Raw genomic sequence first — 27306 nt, 5'->3', positions numbered from 1 at the left:
TAAAATGCTTTTTGACATTTTATTAATTTCCATGATTTTCTCAAGCATGTAATTTTTTAACTTCCATGGGATTGCCAGATTTCCCATGACTATGGATTAGGGTGAGAAGGATGAGCCCCTTATGGGAGAACAGACCCTTTAAAAATGTGCCCTGCATAAAGAAATGAAAATGCACAAAATAAAACCAAATAAAATTCAAATGAACTAAAGTTATAATAAAATAAAACAAAGTAAGAATTGCCATCTTAGGGTAATAATAAAATGAAAATAAATAGAATTAGAATAATAGAAACAATAAAATATTCATGCCATTAACTGTTCTGGCCTTGGTCAAACCAACACAAATTATAGATTGTAAGTAGGCCTATATTAATAGTTAAATAACCAGCCTCATATCTATATTAAACGGCTTTTAACCAGATATGTGAATTGTATAACACAGAGTGAAATGATAAGTAAAGGCCTCAACACACCCATATAAAAACGTCCTGCTGGATACAATTCACATTTCAAGCATTTTTTCCCACTTTTACTGCATCATTCCTTTAAAAGCCTGCCGATCCCTCTTTTTGGAGAAGTCTTGTTACCTGAAGCATAGGCAAAGCAGGATTTAAAGTGCCATATCCATCAGAAGGCCTTCACTTCCATGGCTTTTTCTTTCAGGCGCTTAGCAGAAGAACATGTGGTCATGCTCTCTTTAGCAGCTCGATAACATGGCTGGATCCTCATCGGTTGTGTAAAATCAAAATCCACTCCACACAGTCTGACAGCATCCACGCCTCTAACAGCGGTCAAAGTTCAAGAGCTCGATATGTGATAGTTTCAGACTCTTCTGAAATAAAACGCTCCAGGGACCTCCGAGCCCCAAACCCATTTGAAGAGCTTTCTAAATTTCATACGCAGTGAAACTCAGGCAGGACAATAGTAGCAGAACCTGATCCTCTGGCCGTCTGCCCCCATGGCATCGGCTCAGTAACTCGTGTAAAGAAACAAAGCCGACGGGTTGGAGAGCATTCCAGCAGACATAGCGCTTGAGGGATGTTTATAATGGTGACCTATAAAAATCCTTATAAATGTGGCATATCACATGTAACAATGACAGAGGTTATGTTTGGGACAGCATACTACAAAACTAATATTTGTTTAGTATATTTAGTATGCATAATTTTCAAATTTGTAAGAAATTACATCAAAACATTTTTACTCCACATTGGATTAATTTAACAGCCTATAATGCAAGCAAACAAGTGGATTTTGTGAAGGAGCAAGTGAAAGAGAATTTTACTTTCCCGACCGGACAAGTAACCGGATCAAAATTTTAATAACAAACAATAACTAGGGCAGCCCTGAAACTTTGGCTAGAATGATTCTGATTTTATTGCTTTCAGTGTAAACGGTGACTAATAACGGATAATGTATTGACAGTATCAAGATTGCGTCAGTGAGGCTCGTGCAGCCGGTCTGACTCGTGGAGAAATCAACACTGTAAGAACAGCACACACAAAGAAACAAACATGAACAATACTGCTGTAGAAAAAATATAAATATTCTATATAATACATGCAACATCACACAACCAGTGATGATGAGTGATGTTTTCCCCACTTTAAGCTCGATTGAATGTGATAGTGATTTTATACAACTTTAGTTAAATAAAAAAGTAATATTAACCGACTTACAATTTAGACACATTATGGGTCGTTTTTGCTCCATTTCACTAACAAAAATAGTTCTAAGCAAAGCCACAGAAGAACAGTCCGCATCTCCAAGCAACACACAACTGTCTTTCGTTATTAAATGATTCATTTTTGAACGAGTCAATGATCCAGTGAGCCATTTATAAAAATGGTTACTTGCTTCATTTATTGAATGAATCAGCCGTTTGAACGAATCAGTTGAATCAATGATTCACTCATTAAGTGACTTGCCACCAGATACTGGTGGTTTAATTTCATATATTATCTGCATTTTACAACATTTCATATTTGTGTGTCAAAAAAGTAAAACATTAATCTAATAACATTATGCATTTGGACAGATGCAGTTTGTTGATACTGATTTCATATTTGAATAGTAGCCTCCATATAGTTTCGTCTTATTCTAACTTAATGTATTGATCACATGTAAGAATTTGACATAAATGGAGACATGTACATTTAATCAGTTTAGGAAAATATTATCCTTCATAAAGTTAAAAAGAGTAACAGCAATCAATTTAATGCAAATATCAAAAATATGCTCAAAGTAATACCTGATAGAGCACTGATGAGACTGCTTCAGAACAAATTACATTTGTGTCAAAAAAAAAAAAAAAAAAAGTAACTTTTTTTACTCGGACAAGTGAATGATGGATTTACTTGTCTGAAGGACAAGCTCATGTCAAAGCTTAATGATGTTGAGCCCTGCAGCTATTGCATATGTGGCTAATAAGTCTGCATGTTCTGCATGTCTAGTGCAAACACAAGTGAGGCTTATGTTTCAGAATCTGCATCGCAACAAGACATGAACACACAAGCTTCACCTTGATCAGCAGATTTACACCATTTCATTTCAGAAAAGCTACAGTCAAATACATACAGAAACTCAAAGATCTTCACAAGAATCCATAAAAATATATATAATATACAGAAATATTGCTATTGGGTGCTAAAAAGTACTTCTCATATTAATATTATTTGAAGGGGATATCACACAGATAAGATATACATTTTTTATTCATGTTTTAATTTGTATGAGGTCTGACTCCGTGTCGTCTCTCTCTGTGTGTCTGTTCTGTGCAGTTTCAGCTGTCCGTACCGCAGCCGACTCGTCAATAAATGAGTACAAAACAGCATTTCCAAGCAGCTGTTGCTTACTGGCTATTTGGAATTATAAATATGGACATAGTTCGTCTGTTAATATTATGCACTTGTTTTGTTGGTTTGTTCTTTGTTTGTTTTTACTCAGACACAGGCAGACAAAAAGCAATATAGCCAAAAACCAATGAATAGCCGCTCAATATGCATCAACTGTACATCCATGTTGATTTTATCAGACGATGTCGCGATTATAAATGAGAGTGACTCCTGGTTTTGACATGTATTAATGAATTTTTCTACAATATTCACTCATCATGACAGTATAAAATAAGGCATTCTAAGTCAATCTACTAGAGTAGCCTATTTCTCTCTCAATCAGTAGAAAAAGTGGTTTACACCCGGTCATGCATGGGAAAAGAATTATGAAAAATACTATGATATAACCACTAGGCTTGATTATTTTAATTTAGATATGTAACGAAACACTCAACCCACAATTCGATTCAAGACAAATTGTAAAATTAAATGTGTCCTTTTATTATTGTTTGGACAAAAATGTTGCACGTTTCTTTGTGTAATTGAAATATTACACTATAACATCATACTAATATAGCCCTTGCATATTATTGCTCTTTTGTTGGTTTTGATTGGTTCTAGAGCTGAAACAACGAATCGATTTAATAGATTAAAATTGATTATTAAAATAGTTTTCAACTAATTTAGTCATCGATTCGTTGCTAAATAACTTATTTGCCGTAAACGGCTCATTTCGGGCATATTTCAAATCTGCGGTGACCAAAGTGTGGCAGTAATGAGCCACCGGAGGTTTTACTCAGCCAGTACAACAGGAGAAGTAGCGAATAGCCAATAGCTGGCCTCGTTTTATGTCACGTGCTTCCCGAAACAGCGTCTCTGCAGCATTCAGCGGGATGTGGGAGTACTTTACTTTGAGCCTTCAAAAAAGAAGATTAACCTGTAAACTCTGCACTACTGAACTGTTTAAGGGGCCGTTCACATATCGCGTCTTTTGCGCGCTCATGTTCGTTATTTCCAATGTAGGCGCGCAGTATGCATGCTCATAATGGAAGCGATGCGGTCGCGCCGCACCCGTTTTTCCAGGCGCGTGCACACCGCATCGAGTTAAAAACATTTCAACTTTTCAGAATGCCACAAGCGCACCGCGGGTCATGTGACAAGAACTAACCAATCAGCTTCATCCTTTCCCGTAACAACGTTTAAAGCTCAGCCAAGATGAAGGAACAGCTGATCATAGCTGTATATGGATTTCCATTTTGAAATAAATTTAGTAGCAGAGCTACTGCAAGCGATTTTTTGAGCTGCAAATCCATTTATCCTTTGCTGAAATTTCCGCGTCTTCAAGGAGAGGGCACGTCATGGTTGCTTAGCAAAGGCAGACGCCTCAGGGGCGCTTCTGCGCGAGCGCTTTGGAAAGGAGGAGAAAGCGGTGCGCCTAGCGTTTTCCACGCGTTTTTAGGCGCGATATGTGAACGGCCCCTAAGCCTTTTATTTGTGCAGATTCTCCAGTACAATGTTGTTTGCAAATGTTTAGTCGTAAAAGCTGATAACATTGCTTTTTAACAGTTAACATTTAAAGCTTTACAAACATGTTCTGTGATCAGTTTGTCGTTTACCAGTTCATAATTCAGTCGTGCAACCTAATTATGACTGAATGAGAGAGGTAAATGTTTAAAGATATTTGAAATGCACTTTTTTTCTAAGTATTCACTGCTCTTTTTCACACAGCAGGTTTTTTGTGTGTGTCCGATTTTTTTTTTTCTGGACAACCTTCTGATGGATTTTACTTTAAATTGTGAGTTCCATTCAGGTTTCATGCCACTGGCACTTTATTCGAAGGATTGTTTACAATTTCACAGCAAAAGCTATAAAGCTGTTTCCCAGTAAATAATTAAATACAATGCACTGCAATCTTATTCTGTTTTATCCTTATTCTTCGTGAAAATATGTTCTGAAAGATTCCTTAATAAGCTTTGTTCGGGATGTTAAACTACTTTAGGAGCCCTAAGGACTGACATGGTGAAAACATTTGAAATATCCTTGTGAAATTTGCTAGAGTATGGGTCAGTGTTTTGATTGCAGAAGAGTTCAACAAAAGGATTACTAACACATAATAAAACAACTCCAGGTATATTTTTGATGAGGATATGACAATGCAAAATGGTTAAAATCTCTTAAAAATCTATGCTGAATGATAAAGACCCTTTATTAATAATTTACTAAAAAGAAAAAACTAAAATATAAGTACATAAACCGATTAATCGTAAAAAATAATCGACAGATTAATCGATTATCAAAATAATCGTTAGTTGCAGCCCTAATTGCTTCTATTGTCCTCATTTGTAAGTCACTTTTCTATACAGTTCTATATGGAGTAAAAAAATGCACAAATCTGTAACTAAATCTACTGTTCAAGATTCATACACATTATTTATTGTTAACTCTTACTTTTTAAGTGTTCTTTTTCTGTTCTCATGTCAGATGTGTATGCATGCATGTATGTATGTATGTGTGTACCAGGAGCACCTAAAAAAACAACAACAACAACAAATTCCTCTTGTGTTTTTGCACACCTGGCGAATTAAAGCAAATTTTGATTATGATTAAAGTGTCTGCTAAACAAAATTTTGAAAAAAAAAAAAATATAGAAAAGAAAAGGTTTTAATCTAAATTAGATTGTATATTTTAGGGGTGCCCGATATTTATCGGCCGATGATTAATGCGCATCTTGTCAGTGAAGCCGGTTCTCTGATCAGCAGAACTAATATGCATTATACGGAGGCAAAATGAAAAGAAAAAATACCATGTAAACTTTTCCCCTTTCTGTCATGAGTGTTAATCAAACAATAAAACGGAGAAAAAATAACTTTTGTAGCTTTAACGGATTTATTTTATTTTTATTATTTAAACAGTGAAGACTATGCAGTGTTATTTTACATTACATTTCTGTACCTGAATACTGTTAAGACTTACCTGAAAAATATAAAGGACTGTTCATTTCATATGTATCTTTGTTCTTTTATATCTACCTATGCTTATAATTTGTTTATTTTCTATGCTAATTTACTCACCTTAAACATCTTGGAAAGCAAAACACAGTCCATTTATATATTCCTAAAAATAAACAAACTAACAAGAGCCCTCAAGTGATCTATACTTTTGTGAATGTCAACAACAGCCCAACACAAGGCTAAGAGGAACAGTTCAGTTATGAAAAAGTGCTAAGATTGACCACTGGCTCATCAATAAAGTTTTAGCATAATAAAGCAGCTTCCGCATCAAGATCACAGTTAAAGAAGACTTTACAGAAAAGCATTTGCAGAAATTAAACAAACCACAATGAAACCAATAAAGTATGATTGGCACATTGGAAATACATCACATTTCCTATGAGTAAAGTGGAAACAATGTCCCAGTTCTGGTTGTGGAGCTCTGCTGCAATCTGTGATCAATTACAGTGGGAAAGAAATCGAGTTCACTCAATGGAGGAAACGGGACATCTCCATCTAGTGCTTGACTTTCTCGCCCTCCAGATGGAAAATAAAAACAATCAGCAGCCACCCATCCCTCGATGATGATAATTTCTCTCTCGTTTCCCGTCCTTCAATAAATCTATCCATTTCGACACGGGGAGCAACAACGCAGACCTATCTGAAAGAGGCTAAACGGACAGCATCATGTGGAAAGAGTGAAGGCATTTTGCTGAGACAATCTGAAAGGAGGGAAGATTTCTTAAGCAGATGTCTTTTGTTGAATAGCTGGAAAGAATTTCAGCAGGCTAGTGGGACGTAACGCTTTCAGAGGAACAATTTCTCAGGCTGCCTTTTTGACCTCAAACAGCAAGTAAAAGCCCTGACCGCAAACACGTACAGCAGTCCCTCGAATGCATCTTCTAATAAACAGAAGAGCACACATACACATGCCGCTAACCCTTAACACCCTCCAGAGGCGTGTGGCTTCTATAAATACATCCACAAGCTGGATTTGAACATGCGACTGGGTCGAGAGCTCAGCCAAGGAGCTCCACCGTCCTCAGAGACACAACTGATGTTTGCTGAACAGGCCAAGCGGATGAGAAAATTGGGAGCGGAGCGAACAAAGATCGGACAGTAGGCATGTGCAACTGCAAATTATTCATATAAAACTATTAAATAATTTCTGCAGGACTAGAAACATCAACTTGTGACACAAATGAATTCATCTGAATAAATGTGGGCTGGGAGAAAAAATTATTTACATACTTTTTTACATATAAATTTTTCTACATTATTAACTAATAAATTCATGTGTGTTTGTGCGCACACTATATTAATAATTTATAAAATTATTTATTTTAATGTTTTTAAAAACGTGTTTTTAATTTATCATTAAAAAAATATAAATTAAATTTTGAAACAAACGAATAATTTGTATTAAATAAATTTTATATGTGTGAATTAATATTAAATATATTTTAAATTGTATACATTTTATAAATATTCGATATATATATATGTGTGTGTGTGTGTGTGTGTGTGTGTGTGTGTATGTATGTATTTATATGTAATATTTTATTACATATTACATGTGCTTTCATTAATATACTTTTCTAGTAAAATATTATACTAAATATTAATACATTTCCAAAATAATAATACAGGCCCAAGGCTTTGTTTGTACGATAGAGTTTGTACAATATATCGATATTTTCTTTATAAGCGCTTTGATATGAGGCAATACCGTTTATATCGATATACAGTAGTTTAATACGAGCGCATCTGAAAATGCATCTGAGCTGCTGCGGAGAAAGTGCTTAATCCAATTTGTTCTTAGCATGTGACAAGCTTCATATTAAGGCCTTTAAAAACTTAAAGACATAGTTTATAGTTTCGTTTTGCAGTAGTTTTAGTGGCTTTTCATGTGTTCAAGCAAAAAGGCTGCATGTGCTACTCATGCTATTTAACGTGTTTGAGATGTGCCGTCTTCCTGAATGCTTAACTTACATTTCACAGGTATATCCTCCATCTGTAAATGTTATAAAGCCATGGAAATATTTCAATTTTTCTGTCAGAAGTGCATGAGCCTTCTCTTCTGGGATGCTCTGCTAAACTTCAGTGAACTAGCACTGCCTCGCACATGCGCCAAACAGACAGAGCTCAATTAAATAGATGCGCTATAATTATAATCACACAAGTCAGTCTATTTTTATGATAGCACTGACTGTAAAGAGACTTCAATGGAATATTTAAAACAGCCTAACAGCCTGCTTTTGTTCTCATTTATTTTCATTTTTAGTTTTTATGAATTTCTCTTCTGCTTTAAAAGCCTTGTTTTTAGATTGTAAGGTTACAATTTTATAATGAAATACACATACTATAAAGGCTTACATGGTTACATTAACTTTCTATAGTCTTTAATATGTATTTTTTTGTTGGACAACATTGGGCGGTATGTGAAATAAATAGATTAAATACAGATTTTTTTTAATCCAAATACAAAAACGATATATATAATCAGACATCGCAAATCTGCAAAAAAATACAGAGATATGATTTTTTTGCCCATATCGCCCAGCTCTATACAGGCCATTTAAAAAGGAGGAGGAAGACAGCTGATCTAACTAACGGACTAGTCAATTATTAAACAAGCAGTCAACAATCCCTAAACCATCCCTAACAGAGAGGGGTTAGAGTAAAGAAATAAGGTTCAGTCATTGTGTCTCTAAATCCACCCTGTGGCTAGATGCATTAGTCTGCCAGTAGCTGAGACTCAAGGTGTGTGGTCCCTCATCCCTGCCAGTGTTTATGGAGGTCTCTGCCATTTCCTCGTGCTCGCATTTAACTTAGCTTTATTCAGCGAGCACATCCACGTTAGACAAGGAGAGCCATAAAAATCTTTTAAAGCCCCAAAAACAGCATAGATGCCCCCAGCACACACCTTGTTTCCACGCGAGTTGGCACGAGAGCCATCTGCTTCATGGATGCCTTACGTTAAATTATTTTTATAGCTGGTTATCCATGCACAGTCAAACATAGCATTCATATGGTGGTAGGAATTCCCCTCCGTCAACAAGATCATCAATATCCATCTTCATGAATATAATAAACACCAGCCGCGCAGAGCATCAGATTACTAACTACACGACCACTTGGCTCTGAACCCAGGATGTCAGTTCAATGGACGCTATGGAGCCTTTTAACTAAATGAAGAGAATGCAGGTGAACTGTCAAGTCGGTGCACTTGGCTGGAATATGCCTAGATGTCAATGTAATAAAAGCTGACTGGATTTGGTGACACTCAAGCGACTAATGCTGTAGAAACGGTGCAGATGGAGGCGGATGAGACCTGCGAGACCCCTACGGTGCCTGTGCTCATCTCTCGTCTCAGACAGTCTGCTGTTCCTGCAGCATCACCAAAATCCAATCAAAAATCAATAACTGCCCGAGGCACAGGGAATCACACAATGTAATTAAGGCCTTTGGGCCATGAAAAACTAAAAACCATCAATACCATTACATTTGAAAAGAACACTGTGTGTTAAAGCAGTGCAATTTTAGATTTATTGATATATTTTAGTTTTTGTTAATATTTTTAATCAGATTTCATTTTTATATTCAGCCCTTAATTTTTTGTTAAAATATTAGCCATTTTTGTTGTACGTTTTTTTAATTGTTTTTTTTTTTCTATATTTTTTTTTAGACTATATAAAATTTTCTTTAATACATTTTAGTTTCAGTAATTTTAGTACTTTAAGGTAAACTAACTGAAAATTATTTGAGTATCACACAACAACCACAGAAAATAATATAGGCTTATTATTTAGTTTATAAAAACTAAGCTAGAAAAAATAACATTACACAGACATTTGTGCATTTACAAACTAAGTGACTGTTTTCTGTAAATTAATGTATGTGATTTCATTCTGAATATTCTGAAAAATCAAAAGGCTTTGCCTACATGGCAAAAAAAGAACAGAACATCATTGTAACATGTGGCGAGATCATAAGTGTAAATATGTGCATTTGCTAAATAACTGAGAAAATAATCAAAAATAAAGAAAATTATACAACCACAAAACCAGCATAAAAGCCAAGATCTGATCCTCCACTAATTTCCGTCATACAACATTTGGCCACTAACTGTCAAACTAACAGCCCACATGTCATTTCCTCTGAACAAGCACAGGCAAATGTTGTTTTGGTCAAGTGAATCAGTGGAATCAGCAGCTGTAAGCCTCAGCTCTCAGAGATTTTACCACATTATGAGCATGTTTTTATAAGTGATAGAGCTTGTAATACCTTAAAGAATATCTCACCAGGTTGAGCAAAGCCTTAATAGAAGCTTTTTCTGAGATTAAGCCATGAAAAATATGAAATAATCTTTAAACAGGACTTACTCTGATCGCTGCCGAGCTTCCATGCCATCTGGTAAGAAGAGCTTGATGCTTGACACTATACAGCCATGAGTGACTAAACAACAAGAGAAACATAAAATAAGGATGTATGACAAACAGTGGTTACACAAAATAGCATTATTTCATTACAAGAAGAATTTCAACAAAGCTACAGGTTATCTCAAGCAAAAACAGGTCATAAAAATGAATTAATATGATCAAAATCATCAAAAATATCCAGAGACTGATAAGAATTCTTGGCGTTCGGATGAGACTTGTGCCAAAACAACACAAAGACTTAAATGCACAACACTCAAATGTGACAGTTTCTAAAGAAAACTGGAACCTAATTTCAATACCTCACCAGTTAAAATACTGGTTTTCATGTTCATGTGTTCTTTCGTTTTGTTATGAAGTAATGTTTGCTTTCATTCGTTTTAAAGGGTAAGTTACTTTGCATTTGTATCTGATTGTGAAAGCGTCCCATTGCATGTATTTGAGTTACGACACACCAGAGCAGCAACCAGCCAGAGCTCTTGGGTTTCAAAAGCAGTCTCTGCATTACAGCATCTTTAAAAAGTGTAGTATATAATGGCAGCATTTGTGTGACCATGATTCTAGAACCATAACACACACACAAAGTAAACATGCAATAGTGTCATATATTACAATAACAAAAAACCAGGGTCCCAAATTAAAAGCCATCAGCACTAAAAATATTAACAAATGGTTTAATTCGATCTGCAAGAATGGCATTATGCAAGTGACACTATTTTATAAATATACATATATATTTATTTATAAACAATTATTATAATATATTTAATATTTTATACATTTATATATTTAATATATATTAAATATAATATTTAAATTATTTTAAAATAATTTACTTAATTCATAAAAACAGTGTATTTATATAAAATATTCAATATATTGTGTATTTTTTATATTTATGGAGAAGTAAAATATACTATAATACATACTATTTGTCTAAAATATATTGTAGCATTTAACAATATATTAAATGAATATTGATTTTTTTTTTCAAGTGTATAACCTTTTTTTTTCAAACTCAAATTCTGATATAATAATACATATGTAAATATTATATATACAACATAAAAAAAGGAAAAAAAAATAATGAAAGAAAGTAAAGAAAAGAAAGTGAAGTGACATTCAGCCAAGTATGGTGACCCATACTCAGAATTTGTGCTCTGCATTTAACCCATCCGAAATGCACACACACAGAGCAGTGAACACACACACACACACACACACTGTGAGCACACACCCGGAGCAGTGGGCAGCCATTTATGCTGCGGCGCCCGGGGAGCAGTTGGGGGTTCGATGCCTTGCTCAAGGGCACCTAAGTCGTGGTATTGAAGGTGGAGAGAGAACTGTACATGCACTCCCCCCACCCACAATTCCTGCCGGCCCGGGACTCGAACTCACAACCCTTCGATTGGGAGTCCGACTCTCTAACCATTAGGCCACGACTTCCCCCTTAATGCAGATGTTTTATATCCAGAAAGGAACATTTATATGTACACATCCACATCTGCATTACAGACAAACGTGAAGATAGATCATGTTTCATTATTGCAGCCAACACTGACAGGCTTTCCTCACCTTTCCGGGTGTTCTCCGTCACATCCACCCCAAACTGAATGATGTCACCGGAGAGAACCTCACAGGGAGGGCTCTCCTCCGACCCTCGGCTCAGACGCTGGCTGTTGATGAAGGTGCCATTGCTGCTTTTGGTGTCCTGAAGATAGAACTGAGAAGAGAGCGGAGACGGAAAGATTACTCATGCATCAAATACAGCACTACACTGAAGGGTGCAGAACAAATGTCACAGATGAAAGACAGCGATTGTTAAAACAAGGAAGTACTCAAGATAAACTTGCATTGACAAAGAGGAGAAACAATAAGACTATAGTTTATAGAGGTCGCAAGTTTCATTGTTACAAAACAGGTTATAACAAATTCTAAATGCAGTAGAGAAACATAAAACCTATAATTTTACTAGATTGGCAACTAGACACCTCAGTTTTGTTATTGTTTACTATAGCTATTAAAAATAGTTTCAAAGAGGCAGTAGTGAAATAAAAACCTATAATTTACGTAGACTGGTAAAACTGACTAATTTCAGTTTTGTTATTTTTATTTAATTAAAATAAAGCCAATATAAAAATAAAATACAAATATTAGACGAAAAAACTCAAATAAATAAATAAATAAATGTTGCCTATACAGATATTAATATAAACAATTGCTCATTCAAAATATTACTAAAAATACATCAAATTAGAACTATTGTCTTTAACTGAGAAGTTAAAGTTACTAAAATTACCAAAACTTAAATTAATGTTTAAAGTATTAAAAAATTTTTTTATTATAGTACGGACAAAGTAAAATTACTAAAACTTACAAAAATATATATACAAAATATTAATAGATACTAAAATAGTAAATAAATAAGGCTAAAATAAAACCAGCACCCATCTGACATATGAATTAGCTTTCTATTGTGATCAAACATCATTAATTCAATGTTATCTGAGCGAAAGGCAATCAAAAGCAACCTCTACTCATACAAGGTACTGGTGAAAATAACCAATACTGTTCTTAAGTGTCTCAACTCATTTACTCGCCATGTTCAACATCCCTGATCAGTTTGAGCTACACACCTAATAACAAACAGCCATCAAGGGCGCCAGAGAACTGGCTTTGGAGCTGTCATGAATTGTAATTGTTTCATGTACTCTGTTGAACTCCCTTCATTCAGAATGAAAGCTGCTGAATTTCCTTCTTTTGGCTGGAAGAATAGATTCACTGTCAAACACGACTACAGTATGAGTGACATTCATTATTTCCGCCAACATCCCACATCATGCGTCACGTGTGGGCATCGCTGCTAACAGGTTCATCAGGTTAAGCCACATGATGAATGCTGTTTCCTTCAATGCAATGAAATCAAGGTTATGACTTCATAAGACCCACAAACCTGACATTTTAATTTACACTGTGCAACTGATTGGCCATATGATCAAGCAGGAGTGGAGTGCTATCACATCCTCCATCATAGCAGGAGTGAAATGTGATATCTGGGTTTGTCTTACGTGTATTTTGGCATGAAGACTGCATGACATTTGTGATGCATTAGCAACCAGCTCATTTGGAGAAAACATTAGCTAAAATGCATAAAGAATAAGGCTGGTTTAATTCAGAAACACATCTTTATCAAAGCCAAGCAAGAGGAGCGTAACATGCAGAAGCAGAACTGCGTCTGATTCAGTTTGATATAGCTGGATGCTACAAACAGTCCTTCTACTTTTCTAAGTGACTTCAAAAAAAAAAACACAGAACTAGTAAGTGTACAAGCAAATGAGAACGAATGGAGAAGCACAAATGACATAGCATATTCCCTCCTATTTCCTCTTGCTAACGGCTGTGTGGACTGTATTCTGAGGTTACTGTGGTCACAGATCTCTTTATGTTTTACATTTGTTAAATTTTATAAGAGTTCGTAATGTTAATGTTACTTATGCATAAGCAGGAACTGAGCAAAAATTAGATTATTGAAACTCGACAGGCAGCACTACATGACAGCAACAAAACTATTAACATTTATACTTCAATTAGATATTAACAAACAATTTGCTTAAAAATACTTATATGTTAAGAATTATTTAATAAACATTAAAATACAGGCACCATTAAAAAAATACGTATGAATAAGATATGCACTCCTGCAGGTATTCACAAACGTTTTTGATAGCGAAACCCCTTTGGCATTAAATATTTACAGAGATTTAAGTCAATTAAAATTTCAATCATTTAAAAACATTTTCTCATGTTCAGGCTTCTCTGATGTTGGTTAACAGTCACATGCAAGAAAACAAAAGTATGCAATTTTACAGTAATTTTAATTGCCTTTTTTAATATTTAAAAAAACAGTTTTAAAAATTTATTATTTTGAAAATGTAGTTTATTTATTTACATATTAGCGGTGCATTATTTGTTTAAAATTTTAACTTTATCATATATTATGGTTTCAACTGCAATGTAATAAACATTTAGGCAAAAAGGCCACAATATTATCATAGTTAATAAAAATATTTTATTACAAATATTTTTACTCCATAAAAATATTAAACAATTCAAAAATAACTTTAATACGAAATGAGTATTTTATCATTTTATTCTACACCACTTTAAAACAATACTGTCAGACAAACTTCATTCTACTTTATAACCGTTCTCTCATTTTTTTTCTCTCAGCCTTACTTGGTAGTTTAAAATGTGATTCCTAAACTATAATTATAAAGTCAAATGGTAGCAGTTTAGGGAGGAACTTCAGCATGCCTTCATTTATAAACAGCTGGCATGTTAAATATTGATTAAATATGCTGGGACACGGCACTAATGCACCTGCATATGTGACACAGCGACTGTCAAGTGGCTCCTACACAGGGAGTACAATACGAGTGAGCGAGAAAGAGAGAGGGATGATTTTTCTGTCAGCGATTCGCCCCCACATCCCATCGTCAAAGCACACACTGCCACCAGCCTTCTGCCTCTAACACAAATTTGACTTGAAGTTATTCTGCAGCACGTCTCAAACTGGTGCCAGTATTCCTGAGATCAGCGTAAAGGTCATCATTCATCCTATATGAAATCTTTTTATATTCTACCTAACTTAGTCCATGTGCAGACTGGAACTATTTTGAGTGCAGGTTTTATATAAGCTGTACAGAAAGGCAGTATTACCCTGTGCAAACAAGAGCAGAGCAGAGCAGAATTGTGCAATTAACACTTCCAACACTGATAATTAAAAGGAATCATGGGAAGGAAGGTGGTGGAATATCAAGTTCAGTTCTGCTGGTAGAATGGTTTAAGCAAGACATTTCTACTCTAGTTGGATGGTGATAACCGTTTAGAGATTTAGAGATGTCAAATACAAGACATCTCATACCAATGCTCCTTTATTAAAATTAAATGAGAATGCAATTTTAACAAATTCAATTAAAATGTCTTAATGTTTCCAAAAAGTAGCCTTCAACTTTTTCAAAGTTTTCACTCAAGTCAATAGGTTTGATATTCTATCAATGTCTACAAGGAAGTCTTGAATCTCCATACAATCATAAGCTATATTCATATCCACATTTCAACATAAGGTAGAGCAAATAGAAATAATTATACAATACAAATTGTTTTAAATGGTTATTAATGTCAGTATTTTTTTCTCTCCATGAACTGAAAATAAAATCATTAATTACTTCAAAATAAACATTAACTGCAACTAATATTAAAATAGAACTCAAACTAGTTTTATGTTAGTTACAAAGGCATTAAAAAAAAAAAACTAAAACACATTAAAACTAATAAAAACTATATTGACAGAAAAACTGACAAATAAAAACAATTAAAATAAACAAAAACAATTAAGGCAAAAACAGGAAATATAAAAATTAAAAATCTAAAAGAACTGGTGCACGTTCATTTTAATTCGGTGAACTCCATTACTTCATTTTTTTGGTCAAAACAGTACAAAAGCTCACATCATACTGTCTGTGTTGGCTTCCCTTAATCATATCAGCCAAATGTCCCATGATTTATTCCATGAGAACAGCTTTGAAAGCCAACGCTGAGATCTTGAAGGAATGTAGAGTTTAAGCTTTAAAAGCAAGTCTAAACCTAAATCACTCCTACCTGAAAAGAGCTGCATCCTAGGAAGGAAAACAAACGGCCTGGCTGAGGAAATTATCATCGATCGGTGCAGGCTGTGTAAAGCAGTTCAGCTACAGCAAAGACACTAACCCGTTAAGCTTGGTTACTAATCAGTCAGACAATAAAGCACCCTTAACCTCAATCCTCAAGAACCAGGCAAATCAATAGGAACCTGGAAAGCTTAAATCTTCTCATTCATGCTGGAAATGTGATGCATGTCAACACACATGTAAACAAACTCCTTGCAAGTAAAATTTTAGCAAACCTGAATTAATTACTGCAGCAAAAACAAATATAGAAGCCTCCAATATATTTACTCAGTCAAAATACACTCATACTTCAAAAAACAACCTATTAAAATTCAGAAGCCAGTAATCAATATCAACTTCACTTCTGAAGTTCTGGCCAATGTTTGCGTTTCCTAAAGCCTGGAGTCTGTCGTTCTCAAATACTATGAATCTAAGAACTTAATAAAAACCAAGGCCAAAAAGTTTATTCCAATAAAGTCTTCAATCACTAGCTTTTCAAAACACCAGAGCTAAGGGAAGACCTGGAGAGATTCATTGAACTACGAGTAGAGAATTATAGGAAATAAAAGAAATCACACTTACATCTGTTAGGACTGGAATAATATTTACATTTAATCATTTAGCAGACATTTATCCGAAGCGAACATCATAAACAAGCTGACAAAATAATCAGCATCTCAGTAAAATTTGCCAAATCAAAAGTATGAACTAGATTAGTACAAAAAGCTACAGCAGAGGTGAGATGAAGAAAAAGGGAATGAGAGGGAGATTTTTAATAAGAAGGCATAATAGTAAATACTTTGTTGATGGTTGTGAATTAGTTAAGTGCAGCAGTTTCTTGAAAGATGTCATGGTCTCAGCAGATAAGATGATAGGGGTTTGCAGATGATTTCACGAGGGAAGAGCGAAGCGAGTAAAGGTTTCAGTAATTGACCTTCTGCCTAATTGTGGAGGAATGACCATGCAGCTTCATCTTCAAACATCAAGCATATTTCATGCTACAGTTATTTGAGGTTGGAGATATAATGGTACAAGGACCATTATAGCATCACAGAACAATCAGGAAAATATCAAACAAGTGCTAGCCATTAACTCATTCAATGTTTTCAATGAAAGCTCATGTTAATCATGATGTGCAGTGAGAAGGGTTTGATCCTCATGGCAGATATATGCCCTGGAAGTAGTCCAAGTTTAAAAAGGGGATTGATTTAAAAGCTACAAATAAGGAGACCATTGAGAGAGTGTTTACAGTTACTTAGAAACCAAATGAAGATTGTAGTGATTTTAGTAGCTTGGAAGAAAACATGAGGATTAGTAAATATAAATGTAGGTGTAGTATCTTAAAACATGGCTTGATACGTGTTTGAAATATAAAACGTAGTATGAGCGTCCTATCTGCATTCCATTGAATTAACAGGGTGGATAAAATGGACTCAGTTTCATGAGTATAGCACTGTAGACGTATGTCAGAGCTTTGTGTGGTGTTGAAAACTTCACATATAAGAGATTATGACGGCATGGATTTACATAGATAACATATGATCCAATTAAGACGTCTCAGTTAGTTTTATTAATTGCACTGACAAGATTGCATTAGATAACAGCACTTGCACAAGAGTCTTTTTCCAGATAGAGTCCTACGGTTTGTTACCGGTTGTCTGCAGCATTGTATGCGTCTACAAATATTAAACAATTGCAAATGAGATTTGATATTTGTGCGAGAGCGGTATGAATTATTAGAAAGCATTGCCAAATCAGGACACTACATCATGTATGACTGCGAATGAAACAAATAACTGAATAAGCTGGTTCACTATAAAGAACATGCTGACAGTGCACTTTCAACTCCAAGACATAGATTACAATAATAAAAGTATTTTCTGACATGTAGCAGGCCGATAAGGAGAGAGAAGGAGAGAGACAGAGTCTTGTACAGCTGTTTGAGATCTAGGGTGTGGGTCGCCCTGCGGGGCACTGGGCTCCAGTAGCTAAACTCAGCTGCTTGCCAGTTGTCCCTGTCTTGATGCTGCCTATAATAACAACAGACTGAAAATAACAGGGCGCAAATGGCATCATACTATTTTAAGACTCGACAACAGAGTGCACACTTAATTTGCAATGGCCAGGAGCTAAAATGCTAAAAACAGTTGATCAGCAACCCCACAGACACATGAAGAGAAACAATTTAATGACAGATGTAAGAGACTTGAGAAACTGCAGAACAATAAATATCAGATGCACAAACGGAAAAGCAGCAAAAAGCAAAATGTATTTAATATGACATATTACATAACTAGGACCAATAAAATACATTTTTCTAGTTAATAGTAGGGCTGTGCAAAAAAATGTAATACGACTTTCATGTGCATCTCGTCAGTAAAGCTGCTCCTGTGTAGTAGTGAATAGTAAATCGCCAGCACGTGCTTTCAGATCAGTGTTGCCAAGTTCCCTGTTTTCTGCAGAATTGGGCTACTGTTGTTTTGCATATTCGTGGGTTGAAATGTCCCCAATAAAGCAATATTCCGAAATTTTACTGGAGGAACCCCAGGTTTAGTTGATTTCCTTGGTTTCCTTGGATGGTTTAAAAATGTGCCTGGTTTCACAGCCTAGTCCCAGACTAACTTGCATTTCCGAGATGTCTTAACTGAAAGCAACTTGATATCTTAAGATATGTCAGTGCCATTAATTTGCATCAAGATGCAGATGAGTAAGGTTTTTTAAAGGCACATTTTAAAAGCTACTTAACCCTTTAACGCGCTTTAGCTGGGGTGAAGCTAGATCGGAAACACTGAGCGCTTTTCATATTATCATACATACTCAGTTTTTTCAACCATATAATGCTTATTTTATGTTTCAGACATTTAAATACATATAAGTACTAGCAAAACCATACATTTACAGTTTGTAAAATACATGCTGATGTCTATTGAAACGGCAATAATGATCCTTACAAATATAATCTAACTAAATACCATAAACAGATTGTGCAGGTAACTATAAAGTTTACCCTTGCTCTTCTCCCAGTTTACTGGAGACCTACTTTATTTAACGTTTTTCGGGAGGAGAGGATGAATTTGCATGTTGTAAATCCCACAGCTCAGATTCAGCATGAATGACGGCGCCCATCATCCGGTATAGATTATTAACACGGTCAATATAAAAGTCTTTATAGATTTACTTGCACATATTTCAGAATCGGAATATCAGATATCTCCTAATATAGTGAGCATGTCTGAGAATATTTTTAATAAAACAGAAAAAAACTAAAGTGATCCATGTGTCATACAGATCTATTGTGAATGCGTTGCGTCACATGACAAGAATGACATGTGCGAAAGGGTTAAATGTCCTAATTTAACTAAAGCCTAATCCTGGCCTAATCTAAGCCTTGTCTATGAAACCAAGCATGTTTTTTTCTTTCATGCAACTTTTCACTTCACAAGACTTTAAATGATGGACTGGAGTCATGTGGATTACTCGTGGATTATTGGGATGCTTTTAATCAGCTGTTTGGACTCTCATTCTGACGGCACCCATTCAGTGCAGAGGATCCATTGTTGAGAATGTGATGGAATGCTACATTTCTTCAAATATGATGAAGAAACAAACTCATCTACTACTTGGATGACCTTAGGATACAGGGCAACACTAGAGCTTACAAACATCATGAAATTTAATGCAACACAATACAAGTAGATCAAAGCAAACCTCTGCATTCACAAACTCAAATCCTGAAGGAAAACATAATGAGAAGTGAACCACATTAATTAAAAACTGGTTTAACTAGAGCACAGATGACAGCCCATAGCCTGGCAGGACAGTGCATCTTGGCTTCATTCTCATGGGTGTCATTTTGCCAAACCCATTAGAAGAAATAGCAGTGTCAAGCCTGAGAGCAGTCATCTAGACACTCTATTAGCAGCCTTGAGGCTTTGATTGATGTCTATAAATGCAGGCGACATTCTCAGGCATACAGTAGCAATCGCCACCATTTCAGCAATGCCGCATTTGTAGTACACAGCATCACAAAGCCTGTGGACAGGTGGTGATATTGGCACCATTTCACATTATGGCAACTATTGGCTAGCCCAGTTTAGGTAGCTTCATCTTGGCACATCTTTCTGACAGAAACCCTGGCAATTGGAGCAAATTCTCTTCAGGTCATTACTGCACTGTCCTACGTGGACAATCAATCCCCGTGAGGGAAATAGACGGTATTAGATTTTCAATCTTAAGCAACAGCTGATAAAATCTAAGCAATTTAGACTAAGTAGGAAAAGAAAAAGTTCAACTAAAAGTTAACATTTGCTGTAGATTAAAATCCAAGTTTTAGAGGAGTTTGTTTCTTCATCAGATTTGGGGACATCAATTAACGGCTTGTGAAGTGAAAAGCTGCGTTTGAAAGAAATCAATCCATCATTTTAAAGTCTCTAACTTCAAACCATTCAAACAGTCTTCTGAATCAGGAGAGAATTATTCACAAATCAATCACTGTTTACAAGGCAAAATTGGATTATGGACTATTTTGGCCAAAAGCAATGGATTGAAGTTAAAATCTCTAAAATCTCTCTAGAGATTTGCGTTACTCTAAATATGACGGCACCCATTCACTGCACAGGATCTATTGGTAAGCAAGTGATGAAATGCTACATTTCTCCAAAATTTTTTTGATAAAGAAACAAAGTCATCTACACCTTGAACAGCCTGAGGGTTGGACATTTTCAGCCAATTTTAATTTTTTAGGTAAATCTTTCCTATAATGCAATGGAGAAAAACATGTTCTGCAGAAGTATTTAAAAATCGCGTTAATGATCACCAAGTACCAGCAAATATTAGTTAATAATCAACTACTTATGAAATAGTGATGATGAAATGACATCCTTTTATAATAGGATACAATGCAAAGTTTTGAGATTGACAAGTGCATTTAAGTGCAGGAATGTATTCATTAAAAGACAGTTCTCTAAGTGTAGAAACTGCAATTTAACTAGATAGAACCATAACAAGACTGCATCTCAGTAAACCAAGAAACATTGATTCCAACAGTCTATGACTGGTTTAAGCTAAAATGTATTTAAGTACTAATGCATTATCAAAAATCAAACGAGATGAAGTCTAGATTAGGGCTGCAACTAACGATTATTTTGATAATCGATTAATCTGTCGATTATTTTTACGATTAATCGGTTTATGTACTTATATTTTAGTTTTTTCCATTTTTTCCCCAAGTAAATTATTAATAAATGGTCTTTATCCTTCAGCATAGATTTTTAAGAGATTTTAACCATTTTGCACTGTCATATCCTAATCAAAAATATACCTGGAGTTGTTTTATTGTGTTAGTAATCCTTTGTCGAACTCTTCTGCAATCAGAACACTGACCCATACTCTAGCAAATTTCACAAGATTTAAAATAATGTTTTCACCATGGCAGTCCTTAGAGCTCCTAAAGTAGTTTAACATCCCGAACGAAGCTTATTAAGGAATCTTTCAGAACATATTTTCACGAAGAATAAGGATAAAACAGAATAAAATTGCAGTGCATTGTATTTTATTATTTACTGGGAAACAGCTTTATAGCTTTTGCTGTGAAATTGTAAACAATCCTTCGAATAAAGTGCCAGTGGCATGAAACCTAAATGGAACTCACAATTTAAAGTAAAATCCATCAGAAGGTTGTCCAGAAAAAAAAAATTGGACAGTCACACACAAAAAACCTGCTGTGTGAAAAAGAGCAGTGAATACTTAGAAAAAAAAGTGCATTTCAAATATCTTTAAACATTTACCTCTCTCATTCAGTCATAATTAGGCTGCACGACTGAATTTTGAACTGTTAAATGACAAACTGATCACAGAACATGTTTGTAAAGCTTTAAATGTTAACTGTTAAAAAGCAATGTTATCAGCTTTTACGACTAAACATTTGCAAACAACATTGTACTGGAGAATCTGCACAAATAAAAGTCTATATCGTGCCTAAAAACGCGTGGAAAACGCTAGGCGCGCCGCTTTCTCCTCCTTTCCAAAGCGCTCGCGCAGAAGCGCCCCTGAGGCGTCTGCCTTTGCTAAGCAAACATGACGTGCTCTCTCCTTGAAGACGCGGAAATTTCAGCAAAGGATAAATGGATTTGCAGCTCAAAAAATCGCTTGCAGTAGCTCTGCTACTAAATTTATTTCAAAATGGAAATCCATATACAACTATGATCAGCTGTTCCTTCATCTTGACTGAGCTTTTAACGTTGTTACGGGAAAGGATGAAGCTGATTGGTTAGTTCTTGTCACATGACCCGCGATGCGCTTGCAGCATTTTGAAAAGTTGAGATGTTTTTAACTCGATGCGGTGCGGTGTTGGAAATAACAAACTTGAGCGCGCAAAAGACGCGATATGTGAACGTCCCCTTAAACAGTTCAGTAGTGCAGAGTTTACAGGTTACTCTTCTTTTTTGAAGGCTCAAAGTAAAGTACTCCCAGTCTCCTACATCCCGCTAAATGCTGCAGAGACGCTGTTCGGGAAGCACGTGACATAAAATGAGGCCAGCTATTGGCTATTCGCTACTTCTCCTGCTGTACTGGCTGAGTAAAACCTCCGGTGGCTCATTACTGCCACACTTTGGTCACCGCAGATTTGAAATATGCACGAAATGAGCCGCTTACGGCAAATAAAAGTTATTTAGCAACGAATCGATTACTAAATTAGTTGACAACTATTTTAATAATCGATTTTTATCGATTAAATCGATTCGTTGTTTCAGCTCTAGTCTAGATTATTAAACACACATTAACACATAGTTAAATAATATATAAAACAGTCCAGGGACAAATTTTCAGCAAAAACAACTATATTTTAATACATACAAATACTGTGATATAAAATAACTGACATCATGTTACGAGAATTTCTTCATACCGCCTCTAGGTTTAAGTAAGGTTTGAGGTTACAAAATATTTACAACATCATTCTTATTTGTATTTAGCACATCAAAGTCTGTTAAATAATCATTCTTATTTAATTTTCCAGATTAAAGTTTTTCTTTGAGTTGTTTCTGAAGGGTTAATCACCTCACCTGGTTTTGTAGCATGCAGCACTCCCTTAATTCAAACACCACACCTTAATCTACATGACTGCAGTTAGCAACCATAGCCGCAATCATTTCACAACAGCTGAGAAATTATCGCCCAGAGAGATGATGGCAAAACTTCACTGCATCAAATACTTCCTCTTTACAGGCAAAACACACCTACACACCACCTCTTTACGCATGCAACTGTACTAACAACAAATAGAGAAATCCTTATGTTAGACAGAGCCACACAATACCACACTCAAAACATCCCAAAGAAAACCACTGAAAACCATAAGCTTGCCTGAGGGAGAAAACAAGTTATGACCCAATACACTGTGCACTTGCACTGTCAAAATGTGTCATCTGAAAGTAGAAATCAGCAGCATTAAACAAAAACTCACACTAAAAGCATGTTCCTGGATAATATAGGTGTGAGTGGAATATGTTCTGCTGCTTTCAACAGGATTATTTTACACTTTCATTCACACACGATGCTGTGAAATGAGAGCCACACCTGGCATCTAAAACCTCGACATCCAATTTCACAAGCCAGACCAGAATTAAGAGCAGTCATTTTCAGCATCAACACATGGAGCAAAGAGAAGAAAAAAAATTGCCAGAGCAATATTTTACTTCTATTTACCACAGCAGTGTTATGTGAGAACAATTCATCTGTTGCTGTCAATATGCTCTGTCGCCTTTCACGAGATTTGTGAAATGGCAAACAAGCACATTTTATCTGTCCAATGTCACATAAACATCACTCTGTAGATCAGAGATGCCCAAGTCCTTTGACCTTTGATTTGGCACACCATACCATAATCACAGGGGAGGGGTGGACAAACCATTAATATTAATTAGATTGTTTTATTTTAACATTAATTTTTCATCTATTTTTGCATTGGAATGAGGAGTATATAAATTAATTTTGTTTACAAATACATTATAATGTAATACTATAAACTCATTTTAGCATATAGCATATATATACATACATACACACACACACACACAACGGCCCAAAATATCTGGACATACAACCCACACTTAGGTCTAGTGCATGAATCTCATTGCATTAAAGTTTTAAACCAAGCATCATTTATTTACATGAAATATAGTACAAGCATTTTTTATGTCAGTAGGTCTCAACCAAGGGACTCATGTTGACAACATGCATTTTTCAAATACAATGCAACAAATACAAATACATTTTTTTTAAGGACTTTGATCTTACCTCTCTTACTGATTATGGAGTCCTTTGTTTAACTGTTTATTATTTTACATAAAAAATACTAATTTAAAAAGAAAGATGATTTTGAGCCAATGAGCAAAAATGGCTGTGAAAAGTTAAATTAGTTCCAAAAACAAAAAATTGGCTTTGCATAATATAATTTTGCTAATGCAATGGCATTCAAGCATTAATTGTGAAGTAACACGTTACAATAAGGTTTCCCCGTTAGTTAATTTGAATTACCAACAATGAAAAAGAGTGGTAATACTTTTGCTACTTTCAGTGAATTTCAACATTACCTAAAATATTAACGAAAATAGACAGTTTTATATGTTATGGACTAACAATGAACAGCTGTATTTTTATGAATGTTAACAAAGATGAATAAAGACCGTTACAAATGTACTCCTCAATGATAGCGAATATTAATGGAACTTTATTGTAAGTGTTACCAACTGGGGCTTTTAGTATCTAAATACTTCTGGGTGGGGACCACTGAATGTAAGCCTATTGTAGACAGAAAATCCTAATAAATTAAGACAGCTCGAGGTGCATTTTTCATCTGCATGTCAAACAAGCAGCTGACTTAAGAGCCAAACTGACCTGTTCTGCCTGCCAAGAGCTACAACACCAAACTTACCTTCCCCGTCTTATGGTCGAACCACACCAGAGCGTGGTTCCTGGACAGCACTTTGCAGTCGAAGGTGGCATTGTTCTGGGCAGGGCGACACCGGGCCACCGAGCGCCCGATCTTGACCGGCTCATCCAGGTAGACATGACGTTCCTGAAACGGGTGTGAATTCGGGCAACAGGTGAACACGGCCAGCGCTGAAGGCATTGAGGATGGCTTGGGAGTGCTACTCCAACCAGAGACGAAAGAAAGAGCTTCTTGATCCAGACTGGCCACTTTCTTGCTCCAATTCTCCAATCTTTCTAATTGTCTTTTTAATGAAAAACTCTTGACAAGACTCTCCAGCGGACTACATAACGTCAAAATGATTGTAGTTAGACACTATGTAGAAGACTTCTTGATGCCCCCTTGCGAGACCCCCATGATGCCAACCCAGCTGCCCAATTCCATACAAAAATTGTTTATTTTTATTTGACAGTCCACAACTTGAGCATCTTCATCCCCCTTCACAACCATAGGCCTGACCAAAAAACAAGCCAATAAATCTAATATACTAGTAGTTAATCTGTTGGACTAACTAATCTATACTTCCCCCCCTCCCCCCAAAAAATAAGACGTTAGGCATGCGTTTCTGGCAATGACTTTTATATACAAAACGCACTAATGCAAATGTTAAACCATAACGAGGATTATTAACGTGAGTGGGTTTGGTATGCAAGTATGCAGGACAGATCATCAACCCACCACTCCCCAAGACTGATCAGCCTTTTACTATGAAAACAAAAGAGCAAAGACCTAAGCAACCCGACATTTGCAAGCTTTAAACTGTCACAATAAATGTAAGCTTTATAAACCGCCCCCGCAGAGAGCGTTTTCTAGCGTACCAGAGCGAGCGCTGGCTAACTTCATATTAGCGCGTTAGCTTCGCTGAGGTAACTAACGGTGGCCTATATCTTCTATTTATCAAGCCTTTCGGACTGAAAGATACTTTAGAAATAATTCCGGGTGAATTTATCCATGAGGAAGAAGTTATTCTTTCATCTGTGCAACTTTCGTGCGCAGAGAATTCGCGCAAATCCAGTATTAGCTCGGGAGCTCGACACCTAGCTTAGCTCGCTGAGGGACGCGATTCATTTCCCCAGAAAAGAAACTCGCAAACGAATAAAGTCCGTCAGACGGTCCTGGTCTAATCCGTGGAGGTCTCCGCTCCCGCGGACACTGAAAACGGGAGGAAAAATCGTTGAGTGCGAGAGGATAATTGGAAGTAAGTCGCTCTCCTGAAGAGATACACACGACACACATACACGAACACACACACCGGCCACAAACCGCCGCGGGTCTCGCGCACCACGGAGAAAGGGGCGGGAACTCTGTCGTGACGCGCTAATGAGGGCGTGGCCACTGTGTGGACAAATTGTGTGTGTGTGTGTGTGTGTGTGTGTGTATATATATATATATATATATATATATATATATATATATATATATATATATATATATGGTATGTGTATGGAGGCCAAAACATTTTTTGTAAGATTTTTTAATAAGACAAAAAATTAATATTCAAATAAATTCATATAAAATTAAAATTTTACGTTTTCACTTCACTTTAAATAATCGAATAAATGACTTGGTAAAAACACACAATTAATTTGTATTTAAATTCAGTCCTCCATTAATTTTTGTAGTACTTTTTTCACTTTATTTACGAATGTATTTATTAAAAAAAAAATAGGTTACACTTTATTTGAAGGTGTCCTTGTTACAGTGTAATTATACATAAATACTGAATAACATTAATTTACTACATGTAGCCTACTTACTATATGATTTGGGCTAGGATTAGGGTTTGGTTTAGGGTTACATCCACATAATTATGTATAATTATTTTTTATTATAATACTTAATGCATGCAACGTGTAACAAGAAAACCTTCAAATAAAGTGTTACAAAATTAATTTTTAAATGTTATCATATTTGATTTAATTCGTTGTGTCTTTACTTTTCATTGATTTATTTATTTCCATGTTTTCTGTTTCAACTTTTTTTTTTTATTATTCTCACATTTGTATCTACATATTATGATCTTATTATAATGATCACAGCCTTTATGAATATAAGGTCATTTCTAGACCATGTTCATGAGGTGCTTGCTGGATTGCCTTTTAAAATCAGCACTGAAGGAGTTTCTTCACTATCTGGTCCAATTTATTCATTAAAAAAATCCATTGAGCACCTAAAGATTACAAACATGAAGAGTTTATTTAATATTCATTGACCAAACAGCTCACTTGGCAAACTGAGACAACACAAAACAAATGCATATTGGCAAAATCAAAGCCTTTGGAAGGTACTTCTAGGCTCCAGGTAAACATACAAGATATTTATGAAGTTAAAAATCATCCCTGG

The 27306-nt window shown here is 35.5% G+C and overlaps 1 protein-coding gene across 5 annotated transcripts in view; it reads right to left on the bottom strand.

The window, feature by feature from the left end:
* LOC132126470 (sarcolemmal membrane-associated protein-like) overlaps positions 1-25399 on the bottom strand; it is a 60918-nt gene extending 35519 nt beyond the window's left edge. For all 5 annotated transcript variants that reach the window (XM_059537723.1, XM_059537722.1, XM_059537725.1 and 2 more), the window contains exons 1-3: positions 24907-25399; positions 11839-11986; positions 10210-10282 (exon numbers count right to left, since the gene is read on the bottom strand). In XM_059537723.1, coding sequence (XP_059393706.1) covers positions 10210-10282; positions 11839-11986; positions 24907-25104 — 419 coding nt within the window. In that variant the 5' untranslated portion in view covers positions 25105-25399. The remainder of the gene's footprint in view (positions 1-10209; positions 10283-11838; positions 11987-24906) is intronic.
* Between the last annotated feature and the right edge of the window lie 1907 nt (positions 25400-27306).

The sequence above is a fragment of the Carassius carassius genome, chromosome 44 (assembly GCF_963082965.1).
Source record: "Carassius carassius chromosome 44, fCarCar2.1, whole genome shotgun sequence".
NCBI classification, from domain to species: domain Eukaryota; kingdom Metazoa; phylum Chordata; class Actinopteri; order Cypriniformes; family Cyprinidae; genus Carassius; species Carassius carassius.
Note: the sequence above shows the minus strand (reverse complement) of the source record. Positions and strands in the feature narration are given on the sequence as shown.